General features: G+C 44.3%; 1 protein-coding gene across 1 annotated transcript; it reads left to right on the top strand.

Annotated features, from left to right (window-relative positions):
- Positions 1-13,698: 13,698 nt before the first annotated feature.
- On the top strand, positions 13,699-14,382 carry bhlhe23 (basic helix-loop-helix family, member e23). The gene has a single exon (XM_076092336.1). The coding sequence runs from the start codon at positions 13,699-13,701 to the stop codon at positions 14,380-14,382; it is 684 nt and encodes a 227-aa protein (XP_075948451.1).
- The last annotated feature ends 791 nt before the right edge of the window (positions 14,383-15,173 follow it).

Raw genomic sequence — 15,173 nt, 5'->3', positions numbered from 1 at the left:
TTTAGTCTCTGTGCTCCTTTCTCCTTGTGCCAGTTCGTCATTATTTCCTTTTTCAAGCGCTCCAGCCCTGGTTCCTAGTGGCGTAGTCGAGTGCTGGTTCAGCAGCTTTTGGACTCTCAAAGCTGTAATTATTTTTGTTAAAACATCTTTGAACTCTTCCTGCTGCCTCCTCATCAGTTTTTCTGTGTTTGGGTCCGAACCTTCAACTCCTGAAAATGTGACAATAACAAGTCCACAGCCATGCTTAGCAGCCCTGGCAGCACATGCTGTGTTAGTGTTCCTTGAGCTAAATGCTAATGTCCGCATGTGGTTGTTGTGAATTCAAACAAACAAAATTGTACCTATTCAATACATTCTGCTCTCCCTGGAATTGAGAACCGAGAGTTTCCCTAATCTCAGGTTTAAACCCTCTCTCTGAAACGGGTGTAGCCTCTAGTGTTTACCATGTTCTCCAGTTTAGCGTGTTAGTATGCTAACGTTTCTAAACTAGCAGCAAACCCAAAGTGCAGCTGAGGCTGGTGGGAATGTCATAAACCAAAGTATAGACGAAGCTTCACCTGATGGATGTGTATATCCGTGGCAAACCGACAGTCGTACGGATATTTCAGGCAGATTGACTCACCGAATGAGCGTCTCACACTGCAATCCCTAAGCATCGCTAAAATAGTTGCAGACTTAACGTAAACCCTGCATGATTGTCTTATTGCTCCAAGTTTTTTGGCCAGTTAGACTTTTAACTTTGCTAATTTAGGATGCGATGTACAAAGTCATTGTTACTGATAGAAATGATGTTAAAACAATGGAAGTAAGAGCCGGTTTGTAATAAACCGAACATATCCTCTGAGCTGTGGGATCTGAGACTTGACCTGCTTTGCTTTGTTTACTTCTCCAGGAACATTTACAGTAAAAGGTTGTTGTGGATTAATCTTACATCTCTGCTCAGCAAGTACAAAGACATATTCTTTCTTCGCTCAATATTTGCACGGAAATGCCTCAGGAACCCACAGGTATACGCCCTGACATTGAGTCGTCGGCCCAGTGATCTCTATTACGCTAATTAAGCCAATTAACCTACTGAAACAATTCAGTACGGCCGCGGCAACACCTCGACGAAACCCTGAAGGTACGTCGCACAGAAGCGCGCATGTTACTGATCCCTTCCCAGATACAGCAAAAGGACAAGCACTGTTTCATATCATTACCATAAACAAATTAGGGCACCGCTCCCTCGTTAGGCCAAATATGTCTCATTAGTGCCACAGCTGAACAAACCTCCTGATTAGGCCTCACTGTGTCCCTTTGAAGCTGCAAAAGGAGAGTCTATTTTTTAATTAAGCTCATTTGCATTTACAAATGAGAAGCTAATTAATGAGACTCGTTTTCTAGTTTGGCTAAGGAAGCGCGAGGAACAGTTTCTACCCGCATGAAGAGAAGTAAAAAGAGGCCAAGAAAGTAGGTAACTGTGGCTGAGCGAGCTGTCGTCTGCACTCTTGAAATAACCAAACTGATGCTGTTACATGTTTTCAAATGACTTAATGCACAGAGCAGAGAAGACATTGTAATAGAGATGCTTTTACAATCAAGCCCTCATCATTTTAGATCAGATGTGCACAACATTATTCGGTTTCTCCGATGGGAGCGATTGATTCAAGTTGGTGTCTTTGGGGCTTCGCACAAGGCCGTCGCGGATTCTTCCGGGGGAGTCAAAGGTGGGACAGGACGGAGCCGGGAGAAGCGTGGGACTCGTGTCACACTAGGACACGAAGGTGACAGGGCAAATACGGAGCGCGCACGAGTGTTACTGCGTGTGTGATAAGTGTGTGTTCGAGGAAGCAAAGAGAGAGAACAAGAGGGAGAGAAAAAGGGAAAGAGAGGTGTGATATCATCAATTAAATAAGCCTCCCACACAGCATCTGGTGCTCCCTCTCTCTCTCTCTCTCTCTCTCTCAGGCCGTCTGTCTCTCTCTCCCGGGCCCTCGCACGCTGATTTTCTGCTCCTCCGTTTGCTTTTTTTCCTCACTCCCGATCTTTCTGTCGTTTGGTAGCATCAATCCCTTTTTCTGTTTCTAAGCTGGAGCATGCTAGTTAGCCCGTGTCAGCTTCACCCACTCTGCCTCTCTCTGATCGTTACATCTCTCATCCAACGCACACACATAAATATATATACACAGGTTAGATTGATTGCAGCACCTGATAGGGGGGAGGGAGGGGGGAGAGGGGGAGACAGAAGAGAGTTAATTTAACCAAGTGGAAGGGTGTTAAGAGGAAAACCCACTGACCGCACATCAGGCAGATGTGCACTCTTTGATTATGCTGCTAATTAATTCTTAACTCGTTGTGCTACTTGTGCTACCTTGTGCTCCGTGATTCGATGAGACATTTTTTCGTGCTAACGAGACAACTGTCCTCCTCTGCACCTCCATCTTTCCTCTTCTGGCCGTCCTGTCGCGGAGTAACGTCAGTCGGTGTGAATCGTGGAAAAAGGCGAGTGACGAGGGTTGAGGAAAAGCTTTTATATTAATAGGCGGAATCCAATTATAAGTTCATGTGAACCGAGCTAGCTAGGAAAATGAATTTGCATTTTAACTTTTTCGGTTTGATGTTGGATTCCAAGATGAGAGAGAAGGAGGGGAAGCTCTGAAATGAGGGAGAAAAAAGGTGGGGGGGGGGGGTATTATTGGTGAGAATGGATCGAATCGGTAGTTGGATCTTTCAAGGTACAAAGTGATGAGAGGAAAGGAAAGATTTTGTAACAAATTAGGGCCAGACATTGGGTTTTTGTTGCTTTTTTCTTTTTCATCCGTCAGGTTTGAGCGTGTGTGCTGACGCGGGGCAACGTCGCTCATTTAATGTGAATCTAGGTCAGCCTGGTGAATTAGAAACAATCTGCATCCCTCTGCATGGCTACAGTGAAGCCCGCCAATGAGGATCCATGTACATGCGCTTTCACGTGCACACACAACACCCACGCACAAAAAGCACACACACACACACACACACACACACACACACACACACAGTCAAGCCCTAACAGACGTAATCCAATTTTAGATATGAGCATTAGTATCTCAAAATGCTCAAAGATTTGACAGAGGGAAAATATTAAAGGAATTTCTATTAGGCCTGCTGAGAAAAAAAAATAGAAAATGGTGTGTGCCTTTCGACAAATGAGGGCATCTTTTTTCACAGAGCAGTTCAGCGCAGGAGAATGATGAGTGTGTGACACCAGTGTGTGGGAATGAGTGGGATTTGATGGAGTCTGCGCTTTGTTGTAGAAACACTCTTGTTAATGATATGCCTCTCTCATCCAGCCCCCGACTCTCTGCTCCCTTACCGTTCTGTGAGCGAGGAGCGATAACGAGGGAGCAGGCGGCCCCGAAACTTCACACAAAGAGCAGAGGAATCAGCACAACGCACCGTCTCAGCCTTCACCCACAGAAACTTTTCTCCCATCTCCCTTCTCCTCCCTCGGTTTCCAGACGGTCTTCAGATGCTCGTTCGAACTTGTTCAAATACGTCTACTGATCAAGTAGAGGACAGCCGCACTTGTGTAACTCAAATGTTGGGGGATGGGGGGGGGTCTCTGGAAACAAGTTCAATTTTGAATGCAGGATATGAACAAAACTGAATCTGAACGTAGCTCAAGGCGTGAACAGCAGGAGGGTGACGGAGACACTTTTGAGTGCGTGTCTCACAGTGCACGTTCCTCGCACGTTAGTGCATGCGTGTACTCATGCATGCATGTGCAACTCGGTGGGAGTCGGACGGAGGCTCGTCCCTCTCTAGAGCACCATGCTCTGATGGATGTTAATGTGGACTGACGCAGGGGTGTCCCCCAAGGGAGGGAACAAGGCCAGCGAGGGAGAAGGAGGAAGGGTGTGTGTGTTGGGGAGGGGGATTCATTCCTCTAATCCTCTCCCTTCTTCGCAGAGTCGGAGCGAGGAAGAGGCACTGAACCGCCCAATGAATAAATAAAAGCCTCAGCCCCCCCCCCCCCACCTCCCCTCCGCTCCAGCCTGAAGCCCTGCACAGGAGCACTTAAAAGCATTTTAACAAGAGAGTCACTTCATTAAATATGGACTTCCTGTCCGCACAAACCCTAGAAGGATAACTCTGGGTGACTTTTCACATTGGGAAATATAGGGAAGGGGGGGGGGGGGGGGGGCATGTATGGGAGATGGAGGCGGAAAGAGAAACTATTGCACAGAGGGACAAAGGGAGAGAAATATAGCAGAGCTGGGGGGTGAAAAAAAAGGATAAGCAAGGCGAGATAGCAGAAGCGGTGAGCTGGAAATTGGTGAGGACCTTTCAGATCTCTCTAAATGTGCACAGAGCTCATGTCAGGTCAGCGTTCACAGCGTGTCCTTGCGTATTGTTATCTTTATTCCAAACCCTGACAGAAAACAAATGTCACAAAATCATTACAGAGGCGAAGAATGAGATTTAAGAGGAAGAAGAAAATAGAGGAAGATAAATACGCTGTGGGAAGAAAATGAGTTCCACTCTGAGATCAGCTCAATAACATTCACAATTCAAAGGCTTATCTGACTGCCACCAAACTGGGTTTTTTTTCAGAAATTTTAAGTTATGTAAAATGTTAAAATCTGATGTCTGATAGCTTTCTTTGTATTTTTCCGAAGCCTTTGCGAGAATGGCTTTGACTGCCTAACTTCAGCTCGGTGCTGCATTATAAATAAAGCAGTTGTTATGAACAGTTGTGTTCAAACAGAGCGGCGTTAAAAGAGAATATATTACCTCTGAGCCCTTTTCACCCAGAGAGGATCAAGTCAAGTGTCGAGTCTTAACAGTCATGTCTGAAGTCTCCATAATGGATCACAAATAACACTGTGGTTGTTTCTAGACATTTCCCTGCCCAACAATGACTGTTTAGTAAGTAGGTCAAATGAGTTTATATATAGGAACCACATGGACTGTGTAGATAAGATCAATCTTAGTGTTCATTTAAAACTGTGTTATTCATTCATTACTCTTTTTTGCTGAACTATTTGAACCTGGAGACAAATGTGAAATTTTCTCAAGGATGGAGTCATTTAACACATTCGGGGATAAGCGAAGGAAGAGAGAGAAACTTATTATGCTATATTCCATTTGAACTGCGAGTTCCCCGTCGAAAATGTCAACTGGAACGCTGCCTGAAGTTGAATTTCTGACTTGGACCGTCAAAGGAACCCCACCGACCCCAACCTCATAATCCAAGATGGCTGCTCTGCGCATCATCAGTAAAACAAAAAAGCTGTAGTAAAATATGCTGTTTATTAGCACTTCTGTCTTACTTGTGTCTCATTAAGTCAGGCATACAAACAGAACTGTCCAACTCTGTGAACATGCTGCTGTAATGTATTGTGATCAACTGGTATTGCTAATACAAGCTAACCCTATTACTGGACTAGACAGACTGGAACAGTGGTTGGGGCTTTCTCACACAGTGCTAAACTGCTTTAAATCCTATTTAATGGACAGGGACTACTCTTTGTCGATTAGCAATTATACATCTGAGCATTCAATAAATTGGAGTACCCCAAGGCTACATTCTCGGTCCTCTTCTGTTCAACCTGTACATGCTCCCATTAGCTCAGATTATGTCGGTGTTATAGACTCATATCAGTCACATCAGTCCAGTGTGATTTGTGTCAAAGAATTTACTTTTAAATTCTACTCTTGGTAAAGCACCGAATGCTATATGGCCAGAACACATTTCTGATCTGCTTCTTCGTTATGAACCGTCCAGACCTCTAAGATCATCTTGGACAAGTCTGCTTATTGTCCCTAGAGTCAACACTAAGGATTCAGATGTTATGCACCCCTTATGTTTGCCACTGTATTAAGACTTGGGACCATTCACACCTTTCACTGTAATGCAATGCAATTTGTTTCTCCTGTTTTCCTCTATTTTGCATTATTTTTTATCTTATGTTTTATTCTACTCTTTTAAAATCCTATTAAATGGTCTTTTCATTTTGTCTTTTTTATATAGCCTTGTGTCTTTTCTAGCCTTTTACGTCTTATGTAAAGCACTTTGAATTACCTGGTTGTTGAAAGGTGCAATAACAATAACCATGCCTTGCCTTGCGTTGAGTGCATACATTTGTTATCGCAGTTATTTCCCTATTTGTCATCTCCTGTACATATGACTGCCTTCACTTATGCAGTTTGTGTGTGTGTGTGTGTGTGTGTGTGTGTGTGTGTGTGTGTGTGTGTGTGTGTGTGTGTGTGTGTGTGTGTGTGTGTGTGTGTGCGCGCGTTTGCGTGTTTGCGCCCTATCACTTTGGTGAGCCACAGAATTACCCAACATTTCAGTAGAGTTCAGAAGTCCTCTACAGGTGGTAATCTTCGGTTCTGAAAAGTGAAGCCAACGCTGAAGCTCCTTAAAGCTGCATTCTCTCTACTGACCACCAGGGGGGGGGCGACTCCTCTGATTGTATAGAAGTCTATGAGAAAATGACTCTACTTCTCTCTTGACTTATTACCTCAGTAAACATGAGTTTATGGTCTCAATCTCTAGTTTGAAGTCTTCTTCAATACAGCATGATGTTCATTTAGTAAATTATGGTCCACGATGTTTAACCCGAGATGATCAAGGAGGGAAATGTTAATTAAAGGCCACGAAAAAACTGAAATATGAAATAAGCAACAATATTTGATAATTTAAGTCCTTATCTAGACACATGGACTCCAACACACAATATACTGTTGATAAAGGCTCTTTACCAAGGCTTGAGTTATTTACATATGGTCATCCGCATTATTTGCATGCCAGGACCCCTCTGAGCCTCCCATTGATTGATTTTAATGGCGCATGGGTGTACACATCTGCTAACTAGCTAAAGATGGACTGATATTGTACTTACGTTAACGTTACAACAGTAGTGATGAATCGTAGTGATGGATTATTTAACAACAATACAATTTAGCACTTTAACCCTGGAGCAAAAACTGGAAATAAAACTCTTGGGACCACATCGACCGGATGACTTAATCCTATCTCAAGAAGGAAAATGTAAAAAAAAAAGATAATTCAACCATGAATGGTTCAAAAGGAAAACTTGGTTAATGTTTCTGCTTTCCACGTCTTCTTTTTGGAGGGGAAACTTTCTGGACAGCAAGTAGATTTAAAGACTTGAAACATCTTTCAGAAAGGCTGGTAAAACACGAGGGTTGTGCATCGCATGTGGATAATGCCATCCAGTTATGCTTACTGGGAACAACGAACGTTGCCTCTCAGCTTGGCGGTGCAACAATAACATATCTCAACAATACAACTGTCAGGCTGAAGAAAACGGGTATGTTCTTGGCAGAATTATAACCTGTATAAAGCTTGTATAAAAGAAAGTGCAAAATTGCCTTGTGTGGACATGACCAGTCTGCCGGCTCGTTGAACCCTGGCCTTAGATGCATATTTGAGACTATGTGTGAAGGAGACTCCAGGCTAAAGAACCATTACGATGCTCAACACTATTTTAAGGGCACTCAGCGATTATTCAAAACAAACTTTTGGATTGCATGTACAATGTTCACAAGGATGAGGTTGCTCAGCAGATGACAAATGCACCTTTCGTTGCTGGTCATGAGTCGGCTATTTGATGTTGAGAGATCTTTAACATTGTCCTTTGGTGGTCCTATACGTTGGTCTGATGAGATCTGTCTCCAGATCTTCATTGTGTGATTTTAGTTGCCATTATTCAGCTGGAATTTTGTCATCACTGCTGTTGGTGATAGATTGGTCACAGCAATTGGTTGCAGTGTCTCCTGTCTCTCATGAGCACTTGGGTGTGAGAGTATAGTTCAATGAGATACAGGTAGACCATGCAGGTTATAAACAAGCCAAATATTTCTTAGATAGCTGTAGAGATTGATTTTGCGGCTGAAACCACGAAACTCAGCGGTGAATTGGTTCATTTGTTTGTTAAAAACATCCTGTCGACTTAAGACAGAGTCGGGCTGCGGCACCTTTAAGGGGGGCGAAAGGGACTCCAAAGTGGGTCAGAGTAAAAATATCTTCAACAATTATTCATGGTACCCCGCCTATCTCGAACATACCTCCACGCTGTGAGGAATCTGCATTGCACTGCGGCAAAGGGGAGGCAAATTTGAGAGAGAAGAGATAAGGAGTGAGGAGAAACGAGAAGGCAGTTTGGGCTAAAAAAGAGCAAAGACGGAGTAAAGTGTGCGCACATTGTTTGCTTATTTTGGCTTTGGCTTGTGATGAAACGTGGGAGCAATCTGCAACGCAGAAAGCACAATGTGTGCTGTGCAAACACTTCCCTCGACGCTTGCGTGCTAAATATTTTCCGACATTTGCTGCGTCGTCGTCAGCAAGCCTCCCGCCAAACACTGGCACTGTACCCGCCAATGCAGAGGACTGCCAAGGCTGGTTGAATTAAACATGTACCACACCAGTCCTCAGCTATGTCACACAACTTTCTGTCTCTTCTCAGATGAAACAAAGGGTTTGTATTGGGTGGAAAGGCCTTTTACAAAGCAGACTTTGTGAAGTCTCTCTGATTGGTCATTTGCAGCCTTTGCTGTCCTGTGATTTGTGACATGGTGTGTTTCTTTTGGACACTTTAGGTCGGCCGCTTAAGGTCGAATGAGCGTGAGCGCTTGAGGTTTGTTTCGTGCCAGTGTGAGAAGCATCGCGATTGGAGCTATGAATAAAGAATCAAGGGCCGTGATTGGTTTTTCGAGGAAGCAGAAGGGGGTGTCATGGCTGCCAGGTCCCTGTAGGTCTGCACTGTAAATCCACACATTAATCAGAGCCGACAGGGAGAGATCAAAGGAGCCTGTTCCATCTTTACTCAGAGCACCACTTTGATGTGTGCATGAGAGAGGGGGGGGGGGGGGGGGGGGAGAGAAGGAGTGTATGCATGAGACAGGGGGAGAGAATCAGACAGCGGGGGCACACAGTGGAGTTGAAAATTAGGATATGAGAGACGACCTGGAGAGGAAACCCCTCCTGTGTGGATCCTGCTGGGTCCGGGATACAAAACATATTAGCAATAATCAAGACCCGGTGTAACTTTGAATATCACCACCGGTTGACACTAAAACACGTGTCCTGTTCTGACAAAAACGCTCTCGCTCCACTGCATCCACGGGACAAAAATGAACACGGTAACGGTGACAGTGAAAGGTTGATGCAGCACATTTACAGCTCAGCATGACTGCATCTGCAATGCTTCTATGCACGCGCACGCACACACACACACACACACACACACACACACACACACACACACACACACACACTCATTGTGCACACACACACACACACACACTGTGCACACATGCATTGTTCCTGTCACTGTCAAATATGACAGCATCACCACATTCTCAGGACTAGAACACAACGCTTCTGCCCCGCGGTGGTGCTCTTCTGTCACTGCAACGCAAACTCTCTCCCCAAATGTGATGTGCCACCATTGTATGGTAAGCTGAGCCTGCAGTTGCCATGGCGACACAGAGCCGCAGCAACGACTTTAGAAGCATCGTGTATTATTAGTCGGTGCGTTGACACTTTTTTTTTTTTTTTTGCGTTTCTCCCATTCTCTGTGAACCAGAAGCTTTTAGTGCTAAGTTCCCCCTGGACAGAAAAATAAAGGGGACGACTGCGTGTAGTACTGTCAGTTGACCACTAGGGGACGTGATCACAATGGACCGGAGAGGGAACCATTCACCTGTGTGGCCTGCACCGGATGGTTTCCATGTTTGTTTTCTGTAGATCAATAGCTGTTGTAGATGGAGAATGGTTTATTTAACTCTCAGGAAGTGCAGCTTTTCTTCAGTCTGCATCACGAGCCACATTAACATGATCATTAAATCAAGACGTCTCCTGGATACAACCAACACAACTAAATGACACAAAGGTCCTCAGGTGATACTAAATAGTTTTTTTATTGACTGATATACACACAGTGTGTTGTCCATTAAGTGTTTGAAACGTTTCATTTGTCAACTCGCGGGCATTTTCTGCCATCTGCTGGACAAAGTGTTGAACATCCTCCTGTGGGTGTTTGAGGGGAAATGATCACATGATGAAGAGAACTCTGCTGCAGTGCTCTCTTCAAACTTTGAAGCGTGTTGTATTTTTGACTCTCTCACACACACACACACACACACACACACACATTACATTGCCTTAGAGACGTGCCAAAATGCTGACTGAAGACGTATCTCAGCAGAGCACAGGTGTGAGATCACATTAACGATGGCTGAATTCCATTTAGCTGCTTCAGTTTCAGGGTGCTGGTGTTGTTCTTGCTGGTTCACTCCAGACAACTCAGAGGTCGGAATATTTCCTGTTGAAATGTCCAACTTCCGGTGTTTCACACAGTTTTACTCTCTGCAGAGCGGCCTACACATGTTTTGGGGCATTGCTCAAATAACGTTTGTGCAGAGAAGATAACTTTCAGAGACTGTTTACCGTAACCAGATAATTAATAAAGTTGACATCAATTTACATACAGAACTTGTCAAATGCATTTTTAAGTAACCTTTTACTTGATGCTTTACCGTTTACAATGCGTGCTTCCATTGCTGTTTGACGTCAGGCAACTGCTTCTTTTGCAAAGCTCACAAGGACCTCCGACCTGGAGTGGCGTTCTATTGTACTTTTTCTAGTTGGAAGTCTGACAATTTTGAGTTTGCCGTTGTCTGGAATTGTTAGAGCCATTGTTAATGTTATCAGTGACACCTGCGCTTTTCAATGACACATCAAGAAGTCTATTGTGATGAAGGCCAATTGATTTTTTCATGGAGACTGAAAAACATTTCACTTTCAATAACAAAAAGTAAATACATTTCACACGCTTTTATTTTGTAGTCATGTTGTTGGTGTTGATTTCTCTCTCATAGATTTTGTGTTTTCTGGTTTTACGTCATATTCAGTTCAAACCTTTGTTGTCAGCTGTTTTTGTTCCTTTTCATTTTGTTGGTATTGATCACTCCTCCATGAATTAATGTGTTCATCTTTGTTGCTTTGATAATCGATGCCACAGTTTTATGTTCTTGCTTTTATGCTTTCTGATTCACTGCTAGACACACAACGACAGAGGAATGACATGAAACTCATTGAAATGCATTCATAGAAACGATTTAGCAATACGCATGTAATTGATAATAAGAATAAATTATACCGATCAAGATGTTTGACCATCACTTCTGTGTAGATCAGGTCAGAATGTCATCAAAGAGGAATCGTTTATATACCAGTAGTATTACATTCAGACTTTAATCTGCAAAAACTTTGATATGTAAACTATTTAATATGCAGGAAACGACTACACTCTTAGAAATAAGGGTTCCAAACGGTCTCTTCCTGAAGGGCTGAGGTTCTACCCAGAACCATTTGCTTCTGAAGAACCCTTTGTTGGGTAAAAATAGTTAACCAATGTTCATTAACAACGCTTTTCAACCAAAGAACCCTTTTTGGTAGAAAGAGTGGGTGTTTTCTAGATTAAACCCTTGGAATATGAAAGGGTTCTTTTTTCATATTGCGTCTGGATGGAGAACACTTCTATTGTGTAAGCTGCTCAGAACCCCCTCATTGTCAATATACCAGGGAAAGCCACACAACCTCTGAATGCCCTCGGTCTCTAGTTTGTGGTTGTAAAGTGTCAGGAGGCTGTGATTATCCTCGAGGTCACAAGAGATCATCATCATGCACTGCACTGTTAACCTCATCAAGTTTTACCTCACATCCACAAGGTGGCAGCATCCTCTAAACAATTTCCCCGAGAATAAAGCACACAACCTGCAGGGAGCCATTCATAAAGTCAGCCGTTCATTGTAGTGTGATGCTCCATGTTGGACACTGAGAGGCAGCCTTACCTTCTCCATTAACTTTCATACTTAACCTGTTCTGAGCCTCAGGAGACCTTTTACTATTAGTGTGCGATGTCAGATTTACTGATATAATATTTTACTCAGTGGTGAGTTCAGCGACGTTTTCTTAACATTTTAAATCGCCTGTGGCGTCATTTTCACTGTGTTCCAAATCGTATACTTTTTTAAATTTTTAGTGCATACTGCAGCTGCCCTTACAAAGTACTCACTGATGTAGTATGCATTCATTTGGGACGTACCACTTCGTCATAACATTGCACCTTCAACTTTGACCCCTCTCGCTGATATATATCAGCTCTGCAGAGAGGATTGTGGGTCAGAACAGTCAGAAAAAGCATGCTGGCTGTCATACTGCAATATGTGACCGGACGCAGTAGAACATCCTGGTATTTTTTGACATACTGTGTACTGGGACATACTAAATCGTATTTCTGGGATACTAAATAGTATGGTAGTATGGTTATTGGACAGTTTGGTGTCATAGCTGACTGTGCAAGCATGCAAAGTGAATGGCTTCCTCCAGTGTGAGCTTATTGATTTGTCCGGAGCCGACTAATAAGCAACGCCTGTATAGCATCTCCTCTGTCTGTCTGTGTTGTTTACGTGCACAGATACAGTGTGTAGCAGTTCAATTCAAATGTATTTGTACAACGTCATATATACCAAAGCGGTGCTTTGCACAAAAACAACAACAGAAGAACAGCAAAATGTGCAAAAAAAACAGAGATGTACAGAAATACACATACAGATGCATACAAACATGTGTACTGTACAGATAGGGTGTGTTCATTTAAGAAAAGGAGGTTCTTGAGTTTGTTTTTTTAAACAGCACAGTGTCCAAAAGACTAAAATCAGCAGGCAAACTTGTTCCTTTCGTTAAAGCTGCACAAATACCGAAAGCCATCTCGCTGGACCTTCTGACAACATGTCCGAGATGTTCTGCGGAGCTGGAGCCAGTGCTCTGTTAACCAAAAGAATGAACTTTTGAATTGAATTCATTGGGAAAGAAAGGAACCTGGCGCTCAAACCTGTGTCCTCCTACTTGATGTCTCCTTGTGTGTTTTCTAATCTAGAGAGAGAGTACTTTCTATCCACCTTACCTGTCTGATGGACTTCTGCTACATGAAGGTTTGCACTGAGCTCATGCTGACTTGTGCATGTTGTAGCAAAAAAAAGATGAAATACTGTATAACTCCCTTCAAGTTTATTTATATGTCTCACACAAAAACAGGGTTTAGAAGTGATTTGTGATAGTGAACAATGCAGTAGCATTATAGTCTGTGGCTGGGCAGCGTGTCAAATATCACATTTGAAATTGGGAGTAGGCTCGAGCTCTTCCCGAGTTAATTAAAACGCCCCCCTGATTGGACGGGCGGATAATCCCCGCGGGGGGGCCCCCTCGTGCTCTTTACTAACTTGCGAGCGGGGCAGAGCGCGAGTCACACAGTCCGCCCGAGGCGAGGGGGAGGGCACGAGAAAAAGACGCGCGAGAGAAAAAAAAAAAAAAAAGGGACACCGACCGACACCGAGCGCTCCGAACCTCAGCGAGCACAATTAAAAAGAGAGAAGTGTTGCTGAACGTGGGCTATGCGCGCAACAAGGGGGGAGCGCAGCGCACAGAGGAGGTGAACGCTCGTAGAGAGGCTTCAGATCCACAGCCTCCTTCTTGAAGAGTCACTGCAGCTGACAGAGGAGAGGAGAGAAGGGGGAAGAGAGGGGGACTCCTAGAAAACAGCAACTCTTTGGGAGAGAGAACTACAGCGTGACAGTTTCCAAATAAAGGACAGAGGAAGCGGCGGAAGAGACCTGCTCAGCATCTTGTTCCGGAAGAGAAAAATGAATGCCAGCGAAGAGAACCTGCTCAAGTCCATCAGCAACGACGCTCTCCTCGACCTAACGCAGCGCTACGGCCAATCAGCCTTCGGGTTCGGTCCGGGCCACGGTCCCGGGAGTCCCGGCCGCTTCCCGCTCACGCCGGCCACCGATTTCCTCTCCGGGCAGACTGCGAAGTCCAACGAGAGCGGCGGAGAGCACACGAGCGACGACGAGGACGGCTTCGACTCGCTCGAGTCCCGCAAGAGAGGCTCTCCGTTCGGAGACGACAAGCCCGGGGGGCCCCTCGGCAAGAAGTCCAAGGAGCAGCGTTCCCTGCGGCTCAGCATCAACGCGCGGGAGAGGAGGAGGATGCACGACCTGAACGACGCGCTGGACGGCCTGCGCTCCGTTATCCCCTACGCCCACAGCCCCTCGGTGAGAAAACTCTCCAAAATAGCCACCCTCCTCCTGGCCAAGAACTACATCCTCATGCAGGCTCAGGCTCTGGAGGAGATGAGGCGGCTGGTGGCGTACCTGAACCAGGGACAGACCATGACCTCGCCCATCCCCACCGCCCTGGCGCCCTTTGGACAGGCGGCCGTCTACCCGTTCTCGGGCTCCGCGCTCGCCACCTGCGCCGAAAAGTGCACCACTTATTCCGGGACACCGGCGAGTCTCTTCAAACACTGCAATGACAAGCCTTGATTTGGTTTTCATTCTCTTTCCCGAACTTTTACCCAACCATGTCGATATCTCTCTCTCTCTCCTAGTTAATAAAAAAAACATTCTGTGGAAAATAAAACAAGTTTAGTCTAAAGGATAATCTTAAAATATTGTTCATTATACTGCAGTTGTTTCATCCCGATTTAACAAACGCTCCAGATAAAATGAAACACTTTGGGCCTTAAGATGGAGTCACTTTACACTAACCAGGCCATGTCCAAATTATGAGTTTGGGAACATTTCTTAGCAGGATTAAGTTATCTGATCTTATTTGTGATCTATGCAACATTCAACAACAACATTCAAAGTAGAAATGCGACCTAAGCTCCACTTATAAAAGAACAATTATGAAAGGACTTCCCTCGACTGACTGATGCTATGTGTGAGGAACAAATGTGATGATGGCTGATATATTTTCTGAAACGATGTGTTGACAATTTTTTTATGATTATTATGATTATTATTTTTAAGTTATTGCACATCTCACATGATTGTATTGTACAACTATTGTGGAAAATCACTTGCTCCGAGCCCGGCTATACTCATGGTTATATAACTGCAGCCTATTGAAGAGGCGTCTTTGGTTGTGTTGCAACATGGATTTCATATATTGTTTATATGTCTTTATAATTAAAAACACATATCTATGCTTGGACCCCGGTTTGCTTCATTTCAACAAGCATTTCACAGCTTTTTTTTGCCTCATCGAGATCACATTGAATAACAACTTTAAACGCCAGCCACACTCGCATACGACAGGCCTATACGTCATT

This window comes from Anarhichas minor, unplaced genomic scaffold (genome assembly GCF_050575085.1).
Source record: "Anarhichas minor isolate MPS153535 unplaced genomic scaffold, ASM5057508v1 ptg000003l, whole genome shotgun sequence".
NCBI lineage: Eukaryota > Metazoa > Chordata > Actinopteri > Perciformes > Anarhichadidae > Anarhichas > Anarhichas minor.
Note: the sequence above shows the minus strand (reverse complement) of the source record. Positions and strands in the feature narration are given on the sequence as shown.

What these genes read in the sequence shown, in the direction of transcription:
- bhlhe23 (XM_076092336.1), top strand. Translation starts at nt 13,699, where the DNA reads ATGAATGCCAGCGAAGAGAACCTGCTCAAGTCCATCAGCAACGACGCT.